This window comes from Cyprinus carpio, chromosome B9 (genome assembly GCF_018340385.1).
Source record: "Cyprinus carpio isolate SPL01 chromosome B9, ASM1834038v1, whole genome shotgun sequence".
In the NCBI taxonomy this organism is placed as follows: Eukaryota; Metazoa; Chordata; class Actinopteri; order Cypriniformes; family Cyprinidae; genus Cyprinus; species Cyprinus carpio.
Window position 1 is genome coordinate 10,790,788 of NC_056605.1, and position 25,958 is coordinate 10,816,745.

General features: G+C 37.0%; 3 protein-coding genes across 6 annotated transcripts in view; 1 reads left to right on the top strand and 2 right to left on the bottom strand.

Moving 5' to 3' along the window:
* LOC109095697 (UDP-glucuronic acid decarboxylase 1) overlaps window positions 1–1,096 on the top strand; it is a 56,858-nt gene extending 55,762 nt beyond the window's left edge. Inside the window, exon 15 of the mRNA XM_042730891.1 lies at window positions 330–1,096. Within this exon, the coding sequence (XP_042586825.1) occupies window positions 330–461 (132 nt within the window). The 3' untranslated portion in view covers window positions 462–1,096. The remainder of the gene's footprint in view (window positions 1–329) is intronic.
* Window positions 1,097–1,555: 459 nt separating this feature from the next.
* Window positions 1,556–5,786, bottom strand: LOC109092103 (augurin-A). The gene is made up of 4 exons (XM_042730892.1): window positions 5,613–5,786; window positions 4,662–4,706; window positions 4,251–4,414; window positions 1,556–2,230 (listed from the first exon to the last, which is right to left on the bottom strand). Exons 1-4 carry the CDS (start codon window positions 5,680–5,682, stop codon window positions 2,081–2,083), a joined length of 429 nt encoding a protein of 142 aa, XP_042586826.1. The 5' UTR covers window positions 5,683–5,786; the 3' UTR covers window positions 1,556–2,080.
* An 11,815-nt stretch (window positions 5,787–17,601) lies between these two features.
* Window positions 17,602–25,958, bottom strand: part of LOC109096591 (cytoplasmic protein NCK2-like) — a 59,316-nt gene continuing 50,959 nt past the window's right edge. For all 4 annotated transcript variants that reach the window (XM_042730894.1, XM_042730896.1, XM_042730893.1 and 1 more), the window contains 2 exons: window positions 20,327–21,117; window positions 17,602–19,183 (listed from right to left, as the gene is read on the bottom strand). In XM_042730894.1, the coding sequence (XP_042586828.1) occupies window positions 18,989–19,183; window positions 20,327–21,117 (986 nt within the window). In that variant the 3' untranslated portion in view covers window positions 17,602–18,988. The remainder of the gene's footprint in view (window positions 19,184–20,326; window positions 21,118–25,958) is intronic.

The following is a 25,958-nucleotide window of genomic DNA, read 5'->3' on the forward strand; positions in this document are numbered from 1 at the left end:
TATAATAAGATAAGAAACATGCCTTTAATTTTATGATGGTTTTACATGTTAATTTATAATAATACCATTCTTAACATTAATCATTATAATTGTTCCTAGTAGTAATATTAATAATTATTGAATTTTTATGAATATTATAAATTATTGATATTTATAATCAGGAATATGAATTCTTCCTAGTTGTCTAACCGTAGGCACATTTACATAGTATGTGTACAGTCACTAGTGTGTGCTTTGTTAGTTTTACAACAGTCTCAAATATGGTAGATCCGATCATAATTCGTAGTTGGAGCAGTCCGTTTAATAAGATGTGATTTGTTTGTTTGCAGGTGCCACTGGAGGAAGGCTTGAACAAAACCATCCAGTACTTCAGCAGAGAGCTGGAGCATCAAGCCAACAATCAGTATATACCCAAACCCAAAGCTGCACGGATGAAAAAAGGAAGACCCAGACACAACTGATGAATTGTGTTGATCTCAGGGATGCTGGGATACTGAAGACCTCCCACTTTCAGATCCATCTTTTTGAAATTAAAAACAAAAAAACAAAAAGGAATTTGTCTGATGTTTTTCGCAAATGTTTTGAAAAGCAGCTCAGGCAGAGAGCTGCCTCCTAAAGAGTTGTTTTTCAGTCAAACGTGCCTCAAAGATATCCGATTTACAGACTTTGCCTTGCACTTTGGTTTGTCAGTCGTCTGTCTGTTATTTAAAGCAAGCTTAGATCTTCATGTGCATTTTTGCTGTGTGTTTACATTCTGTGCGGTTTTAATTGATGTGATCTATTTTTTTATCGTTGTCAAAGCTCTAGCGGTGTGTTAATGCTAAATGGACACCTGTAAAAAATAATGGAAATTAGCGATTGCAAACTATTTAAAGATCTCGAATGTCTGGTCTGGAGCAGGAAACCTCATCCAGCTCTGTCCAGAAATTTGTGGACACGGATGAAAAAAAGCTTTGGAAAATCTTTCTGCTTTAAACTTTGTGATGATTTTGATCAAAATCTGCTGATCCTTTGTGAAACTTCATATAGAACTTTGAACCTATAATTGATTTCAGGTGAAAATAATATTTTAATAAAATATTTACTGTGACTTTCACTGTATTCTGTTTTTAATCTCAATTTCTCTGTCCTTCTGCTTAATGAAAAGTTATTTCACATTTCTCCACTGACCACTGATTTTTGTCTGTGTTTTGTCAGGAGTCATTTTTGGTTTGTTGACGCTGCATTTATTTGATCAAAAATAAAGTAAAAACAGTAATACTGTGCAATGTCAATGCAATTTAAAATAACCGTTTTCTATTTGAACATATTTTAAAATGTATTTTATTCCTGTGATGCAAAGATGAATTTTCAGCATCAGTCTTCAGTGTCACATGATCCTTCAGAAATCATTCTAATACGCTGATTTGTTGCTCAAGAAACATTTCTTATCATTTTGTGAATTTTATAAATAAAAAGTTCAGATTCTTTTGTAGCATTTTAAATGTCACTTTTGATCAATTTTAATGCTGAATAAAAGTATTAATTTCTTTCAAAAACAAACAAACAAAGCTCCTAGGTTCTGTGGTTTTTATTGTAACACTCTTTCCAGTCTTTTGAAAACAACACCACACAGACACCAAGTTCACTCAGAAATGATTCTGTCATCATTTACTCGTTGTTCCAAACCCATTGGACATTTATTTATTTTTAATAACATCATTCTTGTTCCTTTCCATATAATGAAAGTTATATGAAAGAAGACTGGGGCTGTCAAGCTCAAAATATGATTTGACAAGATTATTGGTAATGACCTAAATGTCAGTCTTTTCTTCACATAAATGTATCTTATGGAAAATGGCAGTGGTTCTATAGGCTACTTTTAAGATATTTTTCTGGTATGTTTTTGTCATTTTCAAGTAAATGATGACATTCTTCATTTATTCATTTATGTGTGAACTGTTAAAATTGACTCTTTCCCCTCATGATTTTTTCAAATTTCATTTTAAAAAAGGAAGCACAAAGGAAGTACAAGCAACAGAAGGGAGAAGCAAGCTGACATCACTATGTGGTAAATCAGAGCGCTTATGTCTTGGTTGCTTTAATAGTAGTCATAATTGACATTTGCCCCATGCCTGTAAGAGCCGGCGCTGCGAGGCCCCATGGGAGAGTTTTCATCATAGTGATGCTGGCGACCCTGGTCACTGGATTGGTAGTGGTCCATCCAGTACGCCAGATCCGTTTCAAGTCTCTGAAGGAAATGGGAGGAAAAAGGTTCTAACATAAACATAAATCCCAGAAGTCTGAAACAAGATGTCGCATACATAAAAACATGCCATTTTTTACATTTGATTAGTCAATCCAGACATTCCTACAAATAGCAAACAGTTTCCTACATATAGCTGTGCTCAGGTTTTCAGTTTCTACAACATAATTTACACATTTCATGCCCTTTATTTATTCATTTATTTTGTAAGAAACATTTAATGAGTGAGGTCAGACGGAACGTCCCCTTGGAATTATAAGGTTCTATCTGACATTTTTGTGAACATTGAGTTATTCACATATTCTTATTCTGTGACAACTTCTTTACATCATGTGATTAATGTTGTGTACATTTTGGGACTTTTTATAAAAAAAAAAAAAAGAAAAAAAGGTTCTATCTACACAGTTAAATGGAATGAAAAAACTTGAAAAAGCTCAATATCTCAAAACTACTCGGAATGCAGGTAGAACCTTATTCCGTATGTATTGTTCATTTAATATTTATGGAATTGGTTACATCCTTCAAAAGTTGTTTTGGTTAAGTAATTCTAAAGTAGTTTTAGTAAAGAGGGTTAATTCTGAAGAACTTACAAAGCACACACGATCCAACCCTCCAGATGCAGGCTGGAAAAATAAAGCCATGCATTTACTGACAGCTGTTTTCACAAACATCAAGAAACATGCAGGTGATAGAAAAGTGAAATATACAGAGACAGTGCTGTATAAACTATATCTTTATGGAAATTGGTTCAACTGACATTTCAGTAACTGATATTAAAATCAGCTTAATTGAATATCAAAAGTATTGTGTTATTTTTCATTATATATAACTATTGACATTCTTATATTAAAAATGTATGTTTACATAATGTCTCAATATTAGACTTTTTGATATTACAAACATAAATAAATTAATAGAAGCTGCAGCTCTGTAATGAAACGCTTACAAAAATAGCTCTTGGCAGTACCATAGTACAGTGATGGCATCAAATGATAATAACATGCTACACATAGCATGATATTTACATTGTTCATGTTCAAAACACCATGGCACTTTTTGGTACTTTGTTGAATGTGACATATATAATGTAAAGTGATAAGACTCTTGGTAAGTCTATTTTTGGAAACAGTAATTTAAAAAAAGAAAAATGTTGGTTACTATCTAGGGCTCCCCTTTGCAGGCTTAGCCCTACTTCCAGCGTCACAAGGTCCTCCTTGGGGTCCTAACTCTAACCCCCCTACCCGCCGTCCTACACTAAGCTATATATCTGGTCCATTTAACAGTGCAAAGAGGCTTGCTGCGCCGAGTCCGAAGCAATCAATCACAGAACACGAGAGAAGCCGTGCTTTGATCATTTTAATGAAATTAAACAATTATAGGACAATAGACCTGTGACTGTTCCATAGACTGCCAAGTAAATAACAGTATGCTGTGTATGCTCTTCTGTATCAACTGCGCCACAAGGACGCGCTGTTTTCTTTCAAACTAAAGCTAAATACACGTAGTAACAGTGCATCCTTTTTGCACGGATGACACAGAAGAGCACACGCAGCATATGGTGACATGGAGGAGACTGTTGACAAAGGAATTGTTGAATAAAGTCGTTATTTTTGTTTTCTTCGCTTACAAAAAGTGTTCCTGTCACTTTATATAACCCAGATTGCACGTCTGATGGCAGATGGAGTATTCTGACGAAGAACTTTTCTGGACCTTGACACTGTTATAACAGAAAATCTGGTCAGATACGATTATTTACCAGCTGAACGCAGGCATGTGATTGGCACCTGGCTTCATTGGCGAAAGAGTCATTTGCGAGCTGGATTTCGCTATGGCTGATCTGCTTCTTTTTTCTTTTTTTTTTTTGCGCTTTACAGTCACTTTACAGTAAAGGGAGACATAAAGGTTTGGTATCAGTTGCTACCTGATGCTCATAAATCATTTTAAATCCAGATGAAACTGGTTTATGGTATTTTTATGGTTATTATAAGAAATAACAAGCACTCACTGCTTCATCAAAGCCCATGTACATGAACTGCTGGATCCACTGCTGAACATCAGGGCGGCTGCGGTCCCACAGGTTCCTTTTGGGTCTTTTAAGGGAGGCCAGGAACTGTTTGGCCCTGGAGGGAGTCACAGCCACAGCTGCAGCTGGCTTTACATCACCGTCCACTAGTGGGAGACAAAGACAATCGACAGGTATTTTTATATTAGTGGGACTATGAAAAAAAATTCAGAAGATACTTAAACATACTTTAATCTTTACGTTTTAAAATTACAAGATTTTAGCAAAATTTAGCAAAACTGTATAATATATTTGGAGATGTTTTCGGAAAATTTATATAGAAAAGTCTTCCATGTTCTTGCATTGGTAAATATTTTGCTGACAAAATTAAAAAGAAAGAAAGAAAGAAATTACCTTTTTTCATCAAGAGTTTTTCCAGAGTGTTCTCACTTGCAACATCTAGAAAATATCAAATTAGAAGGATTTATATATTTAAACATTTTTAACAATAGTTTTTTTTTTTTACAAATGACTTTTTTTAATAATAAATGTAAACATTGTTAACATTTTTGTAATTTTTAAAATAAAATGCAAAAAAAAACAACAACACATTGTTGTAAAAATTGTCAATGTCAAATTGCGGAAGAAAAATGATGAATTACCACATAATTGAATGATTTATTAAAAAGGACATTCCCAAAATTCCCGGAGTGACACATCTCGTATGATTATAATGTATACTAACATTTGTTTTTCTTTTATTTTATTTTTTTATTAAATTAATTAATGTTTATTGCATTGCTTTAGCGTCAGACACATCATGCAGACCACAGATGAATTCGGATTCAGCATTTGGTTTTCATGCATTCAAACTCTCTGTGGAAAGAGAGAGTTATCAGACGCTATCAGATGGGGGGAAGGGAGTGGGATCATAAACCTATGCAAAGATGAAAAACATATAGTCTTAATAACCTGCAAGTAGGTGTCCAATTCACTTTTGAAGATTTTAGTGAGACATACGACTGCAGATATTTCATAACTGTTTATGTTTCATAAGTTTTGCACCTCTCCTGCTTTTACAGCTCCTTTCACACATTTAACATGCTGTTTGATGATAGAAAATAATTATTTTCCTTTAAAGTGCACATCCACAGACCAAACAATTAAATTAATTTCTGCTCACAGTACATTTACTGACCTTTCCCACCTTTTCTACTCACAATATCAGGTGAATCGCCCACATTCATGCTTCAGACAAAACTAGACTGTGCAAGAAACTTTTAGCAGGCATTTTTGAAAGAAAGAATAAGTGAGCTGCTAAGTGCAAGAAAGAATGAGGAGAGAAAAAAAGAGAGAAAAAATTACCCGAGAGTGCCAGTACAGTCAATAGGGTCACAAAGGTGAGCAAGCGCAAGTAAAACTTTTCAGAAACCATGATTTCTTGTCTTCTTCTCTGTCGATTTGCACAACGGCGTTGATCTGCAAGCAAGCTCGCAGAATGGAGAGAGGAGGAGAGAGCCCGAGGGAAGCCCACGCAAACATTCTCAACGGAAACTGCAGCTGGCAAATTACTGTAAACCAAGTCGACCAACAGAAAGACCCTGCCTCCTTATATATTTAAGTGCTTACACATGTGCAACATTAGTATTTTTCCACATTAAATGGGGTTGCAGCTTCTCATAGTGAAACATAATACTGGTCTGAATTCTTTAAACCTCCTCATGTTGATTTATTTTGTAAGTAACTGTTGCCAAGACCTTGGTGTATGATTTACCGTACTTTGAAACAGTTTACAATCGGAAATTGCTAGAAAATTAAAAGAAAGAAAGAAAGAAAGAAGTAAAGAAATGGCAAGCACACACTGAATTAAACATTAAATTTTCAAGTAGAAAGAGTGAAATTGTATTTTCTTGTAAAACGTACACCTGCATCATATTTGATAAATTAAACCTAAGTTTCTTACTAATTTTAGGGTGCTTATTCCAAAAATAGTGCATGTCTTCTGTAGCATGTCACACTTTCTCACAAAATATGATGCTTTTTGTGTAGCATTTTTCTTCTGACAAGCAAAATGCAAAATGAATAAGTTTTTTTTTTTATCCCTTAATCACCAGAAAAACTTCCACTAAGAATGATTCATATCTTCCTGAGTCAGGTTACACCTACAGTATTTGTTTAATTCTCAATTTTCACATGCATTAATAATTGTAATAATATTTCATGTCAAAATCCTGATTGTCCAGTGACAGGAGAAAATGCAAACATGACCCAGCTGTTTTCTGCTACACCTGTGGGTGTTTTAAACAGTGACAGAAAATGACAGATTTTGTGTTTTTAGTGTCATCGTTTAATCTGATGTTTACCTTCCAGTTGATCAAAGGAAAGACAAGCTTGAGTCTGTGATTGTGCAAACAATTTCATAGCATTGTGATTCCTGATTATTTTGATGCAGTGAAGAGTTTTTGTTTGGCATAGTGAAGTGGTTGAATGAGAGTTGTGTCGCTGGATCTATTTGAGTGTTTACATTATGCATGGATTTCTATGAGTGTTATATTGTGTATCTGATGAATCACTGTTAGTCATTTCCTCTTAGCGCTTTTTTAATTAAAGATAAAATAGCTGAAGTTTTGGATTGTGATAATAATCTGGAGTGTTATATTACGGCCTGTTTTATCATCATTTCCTTCTTCTCAAAGCTGTTGTCTTCCTTCTAGCATTCATGTGTTTTGAGGCCAGCCATTCAGTGCAGTTGGATAGTTTAGTTGCTTTTTGAAATGACGATGTTTCGTATGAAATATTGTCATAGTGAATATAATATTGCAGGATTGTTACACTGTGGAAAATTAATGTTAGAAATGTAATATCAAGCAACTGCAGTGTACTTTTTTGACAAGAGATGAGCAGAGCTATTGCTTTAATGCGTCATAATGTACATAGCATGGGATATAGATTGACTGGCAGACGCAAACTATTTTATCAACTTGGAAAGATCCGAACTCTGCATAAGTGAATGTTTGGTTGGTTCATAGTAGGTTATTCTCAGAATGTAAATAGTTTAAATCTTCTTGTCCATGCAGGGCTTACTTAGTGACTTTCAGAACAGCATTGCTTCAATAAAAGGAAACACAAATTTCAGATAGGCTGTTATTTCAGTCTGGACAGAAAGAGCACCACTCTGCTCAGAAGGAAAAGTAATGATTTTTATTTCACAAACTGAATTGCCTGCACTTCACAACTCATGGACAAAATACTATTAGATTTTCATCATGCCTCTTGGCTATCTGATGTTCTCTGTAAGCATCGTTCTAAGCTCAGAGCAGCAGAAAGAGTATGGCGCAAATCACAAAATCCTACTGACCTTAATGTATATTGATCCCTCCTCTCTTCATTCTCTGCTAATGTCTCCACTGTGAAAAGGATATACTATCACAACAAAATTAACAATTCGCCTAACTCTTGCATGCTCTTTAAAACATTTTCCTCTCTCCTCTGTCCTCCTCCTCCCCCTCCTTCATCAACTCTAACAGCTGACGTCTTTGCCACATTCTTCATTAATAAAATTACAAACCTCAATGCACAATTTGCCACACCACAAACTGTCAAACACATCTTACCAGGAAACATTCACTCATTTTCATCTTTCTCTCCACTCTCTGAGGTAGAAGTCTTTAAACTCATCCTTTCTAATCATCCTACTACTTGTCCACTTGATCCTATTCTATCTCATCTCCTTCAAGCCATTTTTCCTGCCGTTGTACCTGTTAATTAATACATCCCTTCACACTGGTGTTTTTCCCTCAGCATTTAAACAGGCTCGTATAACCCCACTAATTTAAGAAACCCACCCTTTAACCAACTCTTTTAGAGAACTACAGACCAGTTTCCCTTCTACCTTTCATTGCAAAAACAATTAAACGAGTTGTTTTCAACCAAGTCTCTGCCTTTCTCACACCAATCTGGCTTCAGAAGTGGACATTCGACCGAGATTGCCTTGCTTTCAGTTGTTCAAGCTCTAAGAATGGCAAGAGCAGCTTCCAAATTTTCTATACTTATCTTATTGGATATGTCTGCTGCTTTTGATATGGTGAACCACCAGATTCTCCTGTCAACCCTGTTGGAAAATGGCATCTCAGGAACTGCACTCCAGTGGTTTGATTCTTACCTCTCAGATAGGTCCTTCAAGGTATCTTGGAGAGGTGAGGTGTCCAAGTCACAACATCTAGCTACTGGGGTGCCTCAGGGCTCAGTTCTAGGACCACTTCTCTTCTCTGTCTACATGGCATCACTATGTTCTGTCATTCAGAAACATGGCTTTTCATATCACTGCTATGCAGATGAAACTCAACTCTACCTCTCATTTCATCTTGATAATCTGACTATAGCTACTCACATCTCAGCATGTCTAACAGACATTTCTTGTTGGATGATTGACCATCACCTTCAACTCAACCTGGCTAAGACAGAACTGCTTGTGGTTTCAACAAACCCAACACTTAATAATTTCACCAATTTCACCATGCAGTTAGGCTCATCAACCATAACTCCTATTAGAAAGAAAGCTTGGGAGTTTTGATTTGTGATTGGTTATCTTTTTAATTTCTCATTGCTAATTGCTAAAACTGCCCAGTTCTGCAGATTTGCTTTGTACAACATTAGGAAGATCAGGCCCTTTCTTTCAGAACATGCAACACAAATCCTTGTTCAAGCTCTTGCTCTATCCAAACTGGACTATTGCAATGATCTTTTGGCAGGTCATCCAGCCACTTCTATCAAACCTCTACAATGAATCCAAAATGCTGCTGCAAGATTGATCTTTAATGAGCCGAAAAGAACGCACGTCACACCTTTGTTCATCAATTTGCACTGGCTTCCTGTAGCTTCTTGCATTTAAATGCAAGGCATTAATGTTTGCTTACAAAACCACCACTGGCTCTGAACCCCTTTACCTAAATTCATTGCTTCAGACTTATGTTCCCTTTAGAAGCTTGTGTTCTGCAATTGAACGTCGCTTTATTGTGCCATCCCAAAAAGGGACAAAATCACTTTCACTGACTTTTTCATTAACTGTTCCTTCTTGGTGGAATGACCTGCCCAACTCAATCTGAGCAGCTGAGTCCTTAGCCATCTTCAAGAAATGACTAAAAACACATCTGTTCCATCTTTATTTGACCCTCTAATTCTAGCTCTTTTTATTCTATTTTAAATCTACTTTATCTATCTTCTTTTTTATTTAAAAAACTAGCTTTCTATTTTTACTATTCTGTCTACTTTTTCTTTGTGTGTGTGTGCATACATATATATATATATATATATATATATATATATATATATATATATATATATATATATATAAAATATATATATATAATACGTTGCTACTTGTACTATAATACGTATATATAATACGTTGCTACTTGTACTGCGTTAGGCTAACCGCGACTGATTTTTTTTGTGTTTTTTACGGGAGTTTATTATGCTCATCAAGGCTGCATTTTTTTTTTTTTTTTTTGATCAAAAATACAGGAAAAGATGCAACATTGTGAAATATTATTATGATGTAAAATAAACTTTTTCTATTTTAATATACATTAAAATATAAATTATTTCTGTGATCAAAGCTGAATTTTCAGCATCATTACTCCAGTCTTCAGTGTCACATGATCCTTCAGAAATCATTCTAATATGCTGATTTATTATTAGTGCTGGAAACTGTTGTGCTGCTTTATATTTTTTTGGAAACTGTGATACTTTTTTCAGGATTATTTGATGAATAGAAAGTTTAAAAGAAGAGCATTTATTTAAAATAGAAATCTTTTCTAACAATATACACTACAGTTCAAAAGTTTGGGGTCAGTTAATTTTTATTCTTTCTTTAAAAAAATAAATTAATTAAAACTTTTATTCAGCAAGGATGTGTTAAATTGTTAAGAAGTGATAGCAAAGATTTATATTGTTAGAAAAGATTTATATTTTGATTAAATGCTTTTCTTTTTATATATATATATTTGGCAGCACAACTGTAGCCAATATTGATAATTCTAATAATAAATCAGCATATTAAGGCTCATGTGACACATTATACTGGAGTAATGACTGATGAAAATTCAGCTTTGCATCACAGAAATAAATTATATTTTAAAGGATGTTAAAATAAAAACCTTTTTGTTGTTGTTGTTGTTGTTGTAATAATATTTTGCAAGATTACTGTTTTTTTCTCTGTGTTTTTGATCAAATAAATGCAGCCTTGATGAGCATAAGAGTCTTACTGATCCCAAACTTTTGACCGGTAGTGTATACAACTTATATCAAAACACCTGAGTAAAGGCAAACCTTTTAGGTATAGCCTGCTCAAATGTGGAAACTGTGTCATCATTTAATCACCCTCATGTCCTTCTTAACCTCTGGAATATTTCGCCATTGATGACTAGATGGTGAGAAAGTGACTCAAAAGCCCTCTGAACCGGATGTTCAACACAGATATCAGAGCCTGATGAGAAGAAATCAAACCTACAGACATGGAGCTGTATGGGAGGCCATAAAAGAACAAGAAGAAACATGAAATCAGTCAGCAGAACACACCATGTAACACTAACGTCATTTAACTCCTCCACAGCTAAGCTCTTCCCTCAGCATGGGAGTAAATCACAATTTCAGACTACAGGCTTGACAATTTGGTAAAACAGCAGTAATGGCAAATCATCTAAAGAAGTCTTAGCTCCTTTTGCCTTAAGTGCTGCGCATTTGACGTTTTAAACCTATTAGTATTATCTTCCAGTATTTCCTTGAAACACAATAAGTTTCAGTTATAGCTGAAAACTACAAAACATAAAAATAAGACAAAAATGACAATTATTTTAAATAACCAGGCCTCATTTTCTTCATTTGCATAAACACCCGTTTGGGCGAAGCTTATTGTCATCTTCTATTGTTAAATGATCACAATACAATAATAATGCAATTATGAAACTGCTTGAGCTCCTGAACTCTGGTCAAATAAATCCATTTTGTTTTCGTAAACTGCATTTATTGCTGTACTTACATTTCAAATCATTGATTTACAAAATGTGCTTAATGTTGTACTAACAATAAACGTCTTTGAATCACATGGATCATTTGCGCAGAGAGTTAGTGTGCAAGAATAAAAGAGTGAGCGAGAGAAAAATCTGTAAAAATGATTCACAGATGTGGGGAAGGCCACAAGATGATGCTCCATATGGGAAAGACATGTTCTGTAAAAGATACCCAGGCAGCTAATGGAGGGGAAAACTGTATACAGAGGAAGCCCTGTGGGAAAGACATTGCCATGTTATTTTAAGTCTTCAACTTCCAGCTCTGAATGATGGTCATTTTGCCCTGGGGTGCTTCCATAACCTAGAAAACTAGCAATGGGAAAGTGAGCCCAATAGTTTCTCGCCAAGTCCAGCAGGGTGTCATATCCACTCTGAGATCGCAACTCATCCACCCAGCCGTAGAAATCAGAGGACCAGAGGTTCCAGTACGGGACACTTCTCTTCGCCCTGACCTCCTTGTGAGCTGGAACACCTTACAGACAAAGAAACACTTACTGTAAAAGCTGGAATACGTGTCATGGCTTTTAAAACAATAAAGCCATCAAACACTTGCAGACTTTGTGAATAGTTACAGAGATAAACTGGGAATCATAACTCAGGATTAGTTTCTCAAGTTGCTCCGAACACGGAACAAACTTAAATATAAACCCTTAATTATTTAACTCAAATATTTTTTTTTTCTTTTTAGATCTCAAAACACAGATCATTTCTCATCAGTGAGAGAATCTCAAATATTTAAGACCCTTGGGAAGCAAATCAAGTAATTCCACAGGAACATCATTCATCTGACAGAAGAAATCTCCCTCTTTCTCAACTACAGTGGGACAGAGAAGAAAACTTTTCCAGTGCAGTGAAGAATGTGCGGTTATGACTGATACAGCTCTCTTACATAACATTCAATAAGTTCCACGGTTAGTTTTTAAAGTCTTTACTGGCAAAAAGCCTGTGTAATTAGCAACTATATGCTACTGAGCCAGGCTTGTTGGCCAAATGTTTGGACTGTATAGTCCAGTGGTGTTAATGGATCTGGCTAAAGCTGGAACAGACCAACACACACGCTAAATAAGCAGCAATAAAATAAATACTTAAGAACAGTTAATCACATCAACAGATGGAGAACTGAGATCTTACCTGCTTCACAGAAACAAATCAGCAGGAAGGTGCAGAGAAGCACAAACATACGAATGTGAGGCATTACGTCACCCTGTGTGCTGAACAGACCATGGGACAGAATTATTGCAAAAACTATATTCTATTAAGTTTATGATAATAGCATCACACAACAAAACAAATAAACTCCTATTAGCTAAATAGGCTCTGCAAGCAAAACCTAAGTGTGCTTTTTACAGTTCTGAAGTCCAATTTTTACTACTTTTTCTAGTCTATTATTCTTTTGACAGGTGAAGGCTATTCGTTCCTTTTTTGAAAGAAGAAAGCAAAGTGCATCTAATAAATAAATAAATAAAATTAAAAACCTGTGGACAAAAACATGGATACTCGTCTCTAGCTTAAGAGACTCAACTGGGAGCTTTATTGAACTGTTCAAGTGTAGAACGGGCAAATAAACAATTAAAGACTGAACTGTAAACTGTTTGAAAACAATTTAATGGCTGGCTGAATCAGTTTGAAGTGTTGAGATACAAGCTGAGATACAACACCTATAAGGGACCTTCAGCAGAAACCATGAAAAAACACCTGATTCCTATCTTAACGTGACTGCTTAATGTGAAAGCACAACATATTCACATTTAAAGACTATAGCAGTTATTAGAAACAGAAATGGCTATAAAAATCTTTATTGTAATTTTAATCAATTTTGCTGAATAAAATTATCAGTTTCTGAAATGATGCTGTCAGATCCATGAGAGGAAACTTACCTAGATGTTAGAAGCAGAGAAAAGCCTGTAAGAGTGAGTCTAAACTCTCTAAACTGAGCTTGTCTGTCCTTCTCAAATAAGTGCTACTGACCAGTAAAATAACATGAAGAGTGCTTTGCTTTTTGCCAGAAACGATGCCATCACATTCTTCTTCTAAGCCAGACTCAACATGTCCATGTTACTTCAGCGTATGAGGGACCGTTTGTGATTGCACCGACAGAAGAAACAGCCAGGGACAAGCAGAAGTAGAAGAAAAACAGCTCAGTGCTACAATCACCAGTCACAATGTCATTCATGTTTATACAAGATTTTATTGACATGACAGATTTCAGGAGTGGGAGTGAAAACCATAAGCAGACAGAAAGAAAAAGACTGAACTTTTGCACATCCTCATTGCATTCATCAGCACAATGATTGTCCCTGTCTGAGAAAACACTCCGCCAATCACACATCTATACAAACAGTGCATGTGAATGAGGATTGCAGATCATTTTTATATGGTGAATCCAAGGTTGATCCAAATTTAAAAGAATACAAAAGAACAAAGGTTCCTTTTTACACTTAAATGTTTTTTTCAATGTGTCTTTTGTTCTGAAAGAAAGTGTTAATCAGACAAAGCTGTATTCAGTAGCAAAGTTTGGATTGCAGTTTGTACAAAGTACAGATCATGTGAAACCTGGTTTAAATGAAAACTCTAGACATTTATTTAAAAAAAATAGTAGAGAAAGAGAGAGAGAGGGAGAGAGAAAAAAAACTATTTAGCTATATTTTTGTACACATCTCTTACAGCATCATTTTATATCTTTATTGGTTTCATTTGTGGAATTTAATATGTATATAATCATTTAAAAAATTATAAAATGATAATAATATCCGCATTTTAAAGAAAGGATCTCTGAACCTCCAGGGAGGTTGAATCTGTTAATATTTGTAATGATGAAATAAAACATATAGGAGTTTCATTTTTAAATAAAACTAAGAAATAAACAAATTAGGGGCAGTACTATCAGCAGCATTCAAGCTTGTGCAGTCATCTCGTGATTTGCGTGACGTCTGATGTCAATAGCTTTGATTATTTTCACAGTTGGCGCCAAATGACTATCGATGCTGAGGAGACGGCCACTCGCAAAAAATGGTTGCAGATGGTAATCGCAAAGAGAAGATAGATTTTATTGCATTTGCTTCGTTGAAGACCACATATCATCAAAGATTGCATACTGCGAACAGTTCAAAGGTAAAAATGTTTCACCATCAATCAGTTGGGCCTACGCAAACATCACAGAACCACATGCAGTATGTCACTAGATACGATCAACAGCAGTCTGCACGATAATAATTTAAACGTCTCAACATTTCTGACATAAAAAGTTAATAAATAATGCAAAAGCTGTTGTACTTATCACAGTTAGGTAATATAATAATGGATTTTGCTATGTTAAAATTAGATAGATGGCGCCTGGCATTATTGTTAAAGATGAAATTGGAACAAAACGGGTTGATGGTATGAAAAGCCTGAAAGGATATTTTCTGTTTTACTCTAATCTAGAGCTGCCTGACAGTGACATCCACCGGTGAACTGCACACATGGCATGCACATTTTCTAAAAATATGACTAATTTCAACAGGGGTGTCAAACTCAGTTCCTGGAGGGCCACAGCCTTGCACAGTTTAGATTCAACCCTAATTAAACACACACGATCCAGCTAATCAATCATTTAGGCTTATTTAAAAACTATAGTCGTGGCCAAAAGGCAGTGACATAAATTTTGTGTTTTACAAAGTTTGCTGCTTAAGCTGTTGTGGTGTTCATTCACATTGTTTCTAGATTATTGTGTATTGAGTGATCAGATGCATTTTAAATAATTGCTAAAAGCTTTATTGGCCAAAAAAAGGAACTTTTCACAAAAAAGCAAATTTTACTTTTTTTTGATCCTGACACAAAATGACCAACTAACATTAATTGACTAATCATATCAGCAGCACACGTGAAACTGTGAATGAGTACTAGTCAGGTTAATCACTATCATACTAATTAGATTGTAAGAGCAGACTGGTTGCTATAAAAGGAGGGAAGAAGTGCTTCCAATCATTGTGTTCTTGTTAGCAATGGTTACCTCCAAAGAAACACGTGCAGCCATCGTCACTGTGCATCAAAATGGCCTCACATGCAAGGAAATTGCTACAAAGAATATTGCACCTGAAAGAACCATTTACCGAATCATCAAGAATTTCAAGGTGAGAGGTTCGACTGCAGTTTTTAGTAGTGATGCAAAGTCTGATTCATTTCCACGAACCGGTCCTTTTCGGACAGATCGGCTCATTGAGCCGATTCATCGGTTCCTGACGTCATCAAGCAATAACGTCTCTAGCATTTCTTTTCTAACTCAGTGCAATGTTGTAACAATAAAAAATTCAAATAAGTCATTTGTGTCAACACATTGAAACATTCAAAAAATAAAGTTATTTGTGTGAAAGCATATAGCTGATTTTTCCCATATAATTCACTTAAGTTAATGTTGTTTGTAGTCACAGTTTCATTCACGAATCCTTTATGTTAGATACGACTGACTGACCAATATTGACAAGCCTACAACTTGGATAAGATTCCTAAAAGTTTCACACCTGCAGCACACATTACAGACACTGATGCACAATCGCGGATATGCTCTACATGTCTACAGTAGGTCTGTAAAGAATGAATAAACCAGTCTTATAAACTCCTTGATTTTGCTTAAGCAACTTTAAATATAATATGCATGCACAATAAACTATTGTAAAATAACTTTACATCACTCGACAGAAAGGTTTTTGCAGGTTTTAATAAAATGTAAATTAATAACATTCGTAATAAGCATATTTCCAGTATGCACCTCAGGCTTGCACACACAGTATCGTCAACTCACACATCAGAATCTTCGGTAATCCTCGGCAAACTTCGCCACGGCTTGGTCGGTTCTTGTTGAGTCCTCTGTAATCCTCTGCAAACTTCGACAGTTGGTTGAACCGGCTCAATCGGTTCTTTTTGATTTATACATGCTACTTTGGGCTGTGCATCCTGCATCATCAACCCAGAACTAAAGTTCGATTCAGTTCGATTTGTGAACTGGCTTGACAGGTTACTTCCTAAGAACCGGCTCAAAAGAACAATTCGTTCAAGAACCAAACATCACTAGGTTTTAGGGTGTCCCAGAATGTCCAGCAAGTGCCAGGACCGTTTCCTCCTGAGGAGTCAGCTACAGAATCCTGTCTCCATCAGTGCAGAGTTTGCTCAGGAAAGGCAGCAGGTCGGTGTGAGAGCATCTGCACACACAGTGAGGCCAAGACTTTTAGGCAACGGCCCGGTGTCAAGAAGGGCAGCAAAGAAGCCACTTCTCTCCAAGAAAATGTCAAGGAGAGACTAAAATTCTGCAGGAAGTACAAGGATTGGACAGCAGAAGACTGGTGCAAAATTATTTTCTATGATTAAGCTCCCTTTCGATTGTTTGGGACATCTGGAAAATTGATTGTTCAGAGAAGAAAAGGTGAACACTACCATGAGTCCTGTCTTGTGTGCCAACAGTGAAGCATCCTGAGACCATCCATGTGTGTGGTTTCTTTTCAACCAAGGGAGTGGGCTCTCATAATTCTGCCCAAAAACACTGCCAAGAATAAAGAAAGGTATCAAAACGACCTGCAAGAGTGACTTCTTCCAACGATAAAAGCAATTTGGTGATGATCCGTGCATTTTCCAGCAAGATGGAGCACCATGTCACAAAGCAAGAATGATAAAGAAGTGGTTCGAAGATCATTACATTGACATTTTTGGGATCCGTGGCCAGGCAACTCCCCGGATCTCAATCCCATAGAGAACCTGAGATCAGTCTTCAAAAGGCGGGTGGACAAGCAGAAGCCCACAAATTCTGATCAACTCCGAGAACTAATAAGGCAAGAATGGATCGCCATCAGTCAGGATTTGGCCCAGAAGCTAATATCTAGCATGCCAGAGCGAATTGCAGAGGTTATGAAGATCAAGGATCAACACTGTAAATATTGAGTCATTATATATATATATATATATTTGCCATTAAAAGTCTTTAAAACTTTTATGCTTATATGCTTATTGTTTTTCAGTATACCTAGAAACGTGGAAAAATAATCTACAAATACTGAAGCAGCAAACTTTGAAAAAACACAAAATTTGTCACTGCCAAAATATGTCTTGACTGTACATGGTATGCATGTTGGGGCAGGGTTGGAACTAAACTCTGCAGGGCTGTGGCCCTCCAGGAGCAGAGTTTGATGCCCCTGAGTTTTAAAATGTTAATCTGCAAGTGATGTGATGAACTGATACATTTTTTTTTCTCTTCACAGTAGAAATCAATAGTAATGAAAAATTAGAAAAGAAAGCACAGGCAACACCAAAGGTCATTTTAAGTTATTTTGCAAAACTTTTATTGAACAAAAGTATTTCAATTCTCACCACACTGTCCTCAGTACAGTACCATAATGCTGGATCTAAACGATTCATATATGCACCATATCTGTTTTTAATATATATATGTACATACAGTGGAAAGAGGAATTAAATAACATTGCTCAATAACATTCAGACAAATAGATTAAAAAATCTGAAAACCCCTTGCCCAACACGCTTATTGGTAAACAGACTTAAAGTAATTGACAAAAGTAAAGAAATAAAATCATATTTTGTTTTATTACTCTTGAATTAGTGTTCACAATCAACAATCTGTTACTGAGAGCAGAGAAAACGTGTTGGTGAGGTGCAATAAGACATCAATAGTAGCAGAACTGGAAGTGGGTGGCACATTTGGTTGAAAGGACACACATTCAAACGTTCTCCTTGTCTACAGAACCTACTCTCTCTTAATAGGAACAATCTTCTCTCTGTTTACCTCTATCTCTTTTAACACCTGTGATAACTGCGGCATTTATCTCCCTTTATGAAGTACCCTGATTCTGAAGAAACCCTGCAGTGACTCAGATCCAAGAGAAATACCTGGAAAGCTGTGTATGTTCGCATTATAGGAGCAGAGAAGTCCACACTGCCTTCATGTATGCAGGATGGGACTGCAGATGCAAAAACAGTGTTTGTAAAGGCTCAGAGGAAGGGACAGCACCACTTTATTTCTGGGTGAAATCTGACTGTCTTCTCAATTATCAGTTTGGATTCAGATTCTGACAGTATAATGCGATACTCAGCTGCAGTGTGAACATACATAGAGAAGTTACATAGCCTTCGGATGAGCTCTATGAATGGAGACACACCATCTGTTGGAAACCAAATCACACTCCTCGTTCTTCATATGCTCACCTGCTTTGAAGGATCAAGGTTAAGACATGCACATGAATCTATTCTCCTCTGCTAATTCAACACAAGAGCTACAAATTTACATACTGTAATGCTCTTTTGGGCAGAGAAATGTAAACCAATGTAATGTGGGTTGAGGTTGTGGATTAACCAGCAACAGGAAGAGCAGAAGATCAGCTGTCCAAAGGCTGGGAGAGAGTTCTACAGATGTTGCTCAGTGAAATGCCATTCTGTTTTTCTTTACCAAAACTGCCAAAGTGACTGTAAATCATTAAATAATAATAATAAAAAAAACCTGCATGTATATCAAGGACGGACATCTCTGTTTAAAAGAATAAGTTGCTACTGCTCCCCACAGGAGTGGAGGCAATGTAGGGCTTTGAAATGTCAAATAGTCCTTGAAGTTGCTTCTGAAAGGAGCAAGAGAAAAAAGAAGATAAGAAGGGAATGGAGGTGCACGGGGGAGAGGTAACGTCTGTGACAAATTCAGGCAAGGGGCTTGACAAGATAGAGTTTGTCTCCTTGCTCACTGGTGAAGATGGGTGCTTTCTTGTAGTGCTCTACAAGCTCATCCATACTGCTAAAACGCCGCTGACCGATGCAGTATACTCCGTCCTGCAGCTGCACCTTGAAGTGCTTGTTCTTCCCCACAGCCTTCAGAGAAATTGAGAAATCGCTGGGCTGAAAAAAACAAAAAAACAAACAGACATGGAGAGATAAATAAATGGGACGTTTTTGCTGCTGCTTTTCCATATCTAAACACCTGATGGCAGCATTGATTCAAATAAAATAAAGCCTGACACCAAGTCACACAGCAACCAAGGACATAGCCTTTTGGGGCAGTAAAACTTCATTCAAGATTTCTGTAATGAACTAAAGAAAAAAAAAAGTCAGAAAAAACAATCAAGAATTTTTTTTTTTGTAATTTCCAGGTTTTATTCTTCGATCTCTGATCGATTCCTTGTTATGATCATTCATAGGGTTCTGCAAGCTTTTTCATGTATCACATCTATCTTTCTTTTAACTGTTAATATGTAATATGGCTTTACAACAACAACAAAAAAAATCACATTTGGAAGTACATATGTGACTACAATCACGGTGGGTGATATCAGGGTATATTGCGTGATGGTAGTAATGTCAACCGGTGGAGATTCTACTTTACCATATACCACGACATGATTTAAAAAATCTCACACTATTCAGAAAAACATGTCAAATATTGAAAAGTTTACTGTCTGGTTAATTGTAACGGAAATATGTACAAACTTGGTACATATTCTGGTAAATATTAAATTATCTTCCAATTAAAACTTCCACAAAAAGTTTCAAAGAAAATAATATCATGAAATTATTTGACCACATTAATAAAATTATGTTATATTAAATATTTTTGGAATTAATTTCCAGAAAATTTTGTAATGCATCGCATACATACTATATACTGCATTACCATATATATGTAATATATGAAAAAACATTACCTATGTAAGATTTTGGTCATACCGCCCCATTCTAAAGAAAACAATGGGTTCTCTTTGCAATTCAAATAAGTTTAGTAAGTTTCATGGTTTATTCAACACTGTCCAAACTGGTCTCTGTCACACAGTACACTCAGTGGGTTGTGCATGTAAACTGATCCACCATCCAGTGGGTTGCACAAATAATTGGTTCACACTGTGCAGTTCAGTTGGCTAGTGCAGTTTCAACCCACTTTGGCTTCCAATACATTACATTATTTAACTCAATAAGGGCTGCATAACAATGTGGGCAGGTTGCTGCAATAGGTTGCATGCAGATGTGAGGAAAGTCAGTCCAACTTACCGATGACTCACTGTCCCGTATCAGAAAGTCCCCTTCCACTCCTCTCTCATTAAGTGCACACTCAGCTTGGTGCCGTGTCACATTACCATAGTACCAATCCTTCCCAGCAAATTTGCCTGTACGTGAGGGAACTGTGTGACTGATGTGAGGGGAGCCGTGATTTGACCCTAAACCCTTCGCTATTGGCCCATCACTGAGCACTACCACATAGTTCTTCGGCACAAGACCGACCATGCCACGACTGTTTTTACACCTCCACCACTCTGGGTCATTCTCTGGCTTTTCCAAAACTTCCATCGTCTCCCCCTTCTCAAAGTTCAGTTCCTCCTCTGTGACAGAGCTGAATGGGTACAGAGTCTGGACCATATGCAGAACAGAGCTCCCAGAGCCTCCTGGCCGGCCGTTGGCCATCGCTGCACCTTGCCCCACCTTTAAGGACCGGAACCCCCCCAACGAGTCCCCAAAGACGCTATCATGGTCTGTGTATCCCATCTCCTCTTGGACGTAGTTGGACGGGAACCAACCAACTCGGCCGGCATGGCTACCCCTCCACCAGCCATCGCTGCACTTTTCCATCACGACCACCCTCTCCCCTTTTATTAGGTTGAGTTCATCTTCACGCTCGGCTGCATAAGAAAACTTCACCAGTGCGGGAATGTTCAGGTCATAGATCCGCTCGGCCCCGCCCACTCCACCTCCTCCTGCGCTGCCATTGGATGGGTACTCTGCCTCTGTGCTGGGTGTGGGAGACGGATCACGTGCACTAGTCTTCCTTTTCATTTTTCCAAGGCCTAAGTGGAATAGAGATGCAAAACAGTAAGGAAGTAGAAATCTGGAAGAAAGCTGTCAAAACAGAAATAACGACTGATTGATTGAGTCTTGACAGATCATTAAACCAATGAATCACTTAATCAGTTAGTCTAACATTTCCAAGGAAGAGATTTTACCAGTGTTTAAGAGTTAAAGCGCCGCAGTTATGTTTGGGATCATTTTATTTATTGTGTTTTAAAATACAACAACGAGCACAATGATACCATTTAAAGAGGTACATTCAGCGGTCTCCGTGATGGGATATGAAACGGTCAACAAAGTAAAATGATCCCCAACGTAACTACGGCATGCTCTCTTCATTTTATCAAATGATCATAATCACATCTATTGATTTTACAATCCTGCTACTAGCCTTTTAAACTACGATCGATCATGGAAATAATCGAAAATTGTTTTAGATTAATTCCAGAGATTCTGAGATCTGAATGCATCATGATTCTCTCTGGAATCGATTCTAAGCTTAGATTTTAACAGCAGATGGCACTCTAATTGACTTTATCCACACACTCAAATGCTCATGACAAAGAGTGCTGAAGAGCACTTGTGCGTTCGGCTGAGTCATGTAATTTCACCTTGGCTCAGAATGCTTTATGACGCAAGATTAATGAAAACACAGCCCATTGTGAACACCCTTATAATTTGCTTCAACCTTTCAAAATTTTGTAATTATTTTATGTTCAAGTGTGTGTAAAGATTTTGAAACAAGCAGAGTATGGCTGTTTCTAAAGCATGCAGGGCAATCTGGTGTTCAAAACTAAGCTCAGAATCGACTCAAGAAAGAATCGCGATGCATTCGGAAAATCTCAGAATCAATGCTGAATCATTTCTCGATTCGCGATGCATCGATTTATTTCCCGGCCCTATCATTTAACAGTGTTCATTTGTTCTTGAACATCTGCATTCTTCTGCCAGTGCATAGGCATAACACTATGCTCACACAAAATCTAAAATCATAACACACTTCATGATAATATTTTCAATACTAAATCTAAAGTGCCACGACACAACAGTTGTGTTCAGTCTTAAATGAATGTAGGGAGAGACAAAAACTGGGTACCAAAAAATAATACACTGACAAGAAATAGATGACATGCCTTTCTTTTGCAATGTACTCACTGATTGCACAACAACAACAAACATAGAGTATGATGACCACAATGACACTTTAAGGATTTTTCTTTTAATGAATCAGGCAAAAAGACAGAAACAACATTTGTTGCTTTAATGCCAAAGAGGACAAATTTGGTGATGTAAGTTACAAGGAAATGGCACGCTTCTGCTTTAAACTCCTCATGATTCCCATTCCTATTGTACTCTTTAATGAAACAGACTGCAAAGTACCCTTAAGCTCACTGATGTCTTATAGCATTACATTTTCTCCTACTATAGAAAATTGCTCCCACTTCTGGGCAAAAAGAAGCTGATCTACTCAAGACTAGTGATGTGACAGAGCAGACTGTGTTAGAGGGCAAAAAAGTAAACACTTGAGTCCTAGGGGTGCACTGGGAACCGTGGAAGAAAAGAGAGATTAAGGATTGAAGACTTTAATATTCAGCTTTAAAGAGGAGGGATTACTCTGATATGGTTATCTAACAAAGGAACAAGTAACCTAAGAAACAGACAATGGTTTGAGCACATAAATTTCCATCTCAAAAATACACAGAGATATACGTACACCACTAGTAGGAAAATTAGTCTTTATGAGTGTCAAAAACCTGGTTTTCTTATATAGGGAACATGTCAAAAACGTATTTTTAGTAAGCCAGATCATTACACACATGCCATTGTCCAAATTTTGCTCTGCATGTAAATTATATCTATCTCAATTTTAATCAATTCTCATTTTTATAAAACAATATTGATTCTTAAATGCCAAGAATCGATTAGTCTAGCCTGTTTTCAGTTAATGGACGGAACATTGAAGGGCACTTCCCCTCCAATAAATCGCAATAAGCACTGTGCTTTGGTATTTTTAATATGAAACAAAGTCTCAGATATCAAATTCTGTCCACTGTATTGCAGTATCCAAACAATAAATGCCATTTTGGCGCTGTTTAATGTGGAGTGACAGATCACTGTAGCGCCTCAGTTCAATAAAAGCGCCAGCCGAAGGTGCACGTGAACTTCATCATCTCCTCCACATTAATACCAGTTTCAGCACAAAATAAACATGAATAAACATCCAAAGGTAGGTTAAAAGAGAGAGTACAACTTTACAATCCGTATCCTGTCTCATGTAATCGCTCAATCAGTGTTTCAGCCGCGCAAAGAAATCAATACAACAGCTTACAAACAATGTCACGTAATTTCACATTTACCTCATAAAAAACATATTCAGTGACCATAAACTCATTAGTCAGCTAGAAAAATAAACTGTAGAGAGGGGCATTTTGCTAAAAATATGCACCATGTAATATATTCATTATAATTTTTTAATGTTCTTCAGTGTTTAATTGATATATTTATTTATGACAGTCACCATTTAAATGTTTATATTTAAAAAAAACTAATTGAAGTAGAAATGTATGTATTTTTTGTTATTGTAAATATTATGAAAATTAATTATTTGTTATTTGTGAAATTTTTTAGCAATTGTATAGACAGTAAGTTTTAAGTTTTAAATTTTGTATTTTGTCATTTGGTTTTTTCTTTAGCATATCCAATATTTTCACAAATATTATAGTAATGTAGTAGGCTACCATCTGACTCATGTAAATTTTACAGTGTTAGTTAAGAGAATTTTTTTCCTTGAGAAAATTTGGCATGTGTACCTGATATATATCCAAAATAATCGATATTGAACTGAATCGTGAAATTTGTGTCAAAACCCAGCCCTAATGTAAACACCTCTGCCAGAATTCCGGTGGCTTCAATGTGTGCACGTCTTCTGCACGTTTTAACCACAAAACCAAAAGAAAAAAAAAACCTTATGGTTTCAAAATCTTGATTTTATAATAAGCAGATTTTTGACAGTAACCAGCATTTCGATGTACATGTAAACACATTCATTGTCTAAATGCCAGTGAAACAGACAGGTACCCCGTCGTATCCTGAGTAGGACCCCAGTTTGCATTTCAGTGTCTTGACAAGCAGCCAAAAATAAGCCCTCTCACTTGTTCCCAGGTAACAGAGGAGATCTGCCACTGCCAATGTTCCTGCCTTCTCTACTGATCCCATTTGGCCACATACAGCACACAATCAGATGCTTTATGTGTGCATATGCACGCTTGGTGTGCTGTCACTGCGAACAGAGCACACAGAAATAGTGAGGTGTGGAAATTGAGTTGAGGCCTGGTAACTCCTTGCAGACTCCAAACCCCAGCTCTCTGTGAGCAATTCAAATGCAATGGGCCTCCCAGGCAACAGGGGCAGTATGCTTCATATTGATATGACTGGAAAAGGCGCAAGGGGAGGACGAGAAGTTTTCAAAAGAAACTCAATCTGACGTGAGCTGACAGGAGAAAGAGAAGTCAATTTGTAAGTAATGACACACAGAATAACAGAGCCGTGGGAAGGCAACAGAACATTTGATGTCTGTCACAATTCTCTAGGAGCCTACCGAATGCTCTGCAAAGCTTTCTCACATGCATCCAGGCGTGCTTGCACACACAAGCATCTCTTGCACGCGAGCAGCATACTTAGGCTCTAATAGATATGTGTGAAAACAAAAAAGAAGGTCCATTTCCATCAGTCTTCAACTCCTGGGTCCTTGACCACTTATCAGGTGCTTCCCCTAGGGATTGTCAGTCTCACACCACACTGCACATTAACCTGGAAAAATCTCTACCAAAGGCTTTCTGAGGTGCAAATTAATCTAAAACTTTCCTGACTTCAGACTAAGATATCGACCCTTGCAGTCTGGAAGGTAGGGATAGGCTTGTGTACCTGAAGAAGTACTCAAAGTGACTCCAGTGATCAATCATGATATAAAGCAAATGTAGGTGGTTATATATATGTTAGCATTAGTGCTCTACACATTGACTTGCTGTCTGGAGTAGTAACAGCACTCAAAACTCTGATGTGGGAGTGACCTGGACCACAAACAAGAACAGTTAACAGTCAATTTTCTAGTTCAAAGGGAGCAGAAACTTTTCCCTATGCTGGAACTGAGAGTGGTGTGTACTTCTGAGGCTCGGGCTGACAGGGAATGAACACTGCAACACAAACAGAACAAAGGCCTTCTGGGAAATCTAGAAATAGAAGCACGTCCCACCACCAGTGACAAATACATGAGAGGAACGCCTGAGAAGGCTTAAAAAAGGAGAACGAAGATAAAAGAGTCTATGAAAACCACGTACAAGAAGTCTTTGAGATGACACAATGTGAAGCCTCTTTTCAGAAGTCCCAGAGAGGGATGAAGCTGTTGACTTGAGCAGAGGAGATCTGAAGAGCTGCCCTGGCCCATCTCAAGTAAACAAAACATGGCACAACAAACTACTACAAGCAACACAATAACGGTAGGGGTGTGACGGTCGCCGTGACAACTGCATCACCGCGATTGTCTACTGCCAACGGGCAGGACCGGGTCATTGTAGCAATATGGTCTGTGAAGCTTAACTGATGATCCATCACAACTCTTAGGTTTCTGGCTGTCCTGGAAGGAGTTATGATTGACGAACCCAGCTGTATAAAGGAAAGCTCCTGCCAGTCGCAGGGCTTCAGTAACCGAGAGCAGGGCAGTCTCAGTTGAGTGGCCGCTTTTGAAGCCAGACTGGTTTTGAAGCCAAACTAGCCAAATACAAATGAGACAGCGATAAATAAAAGATGTTAACAAGAAATGTGGCAATGATTCCTATTTCAA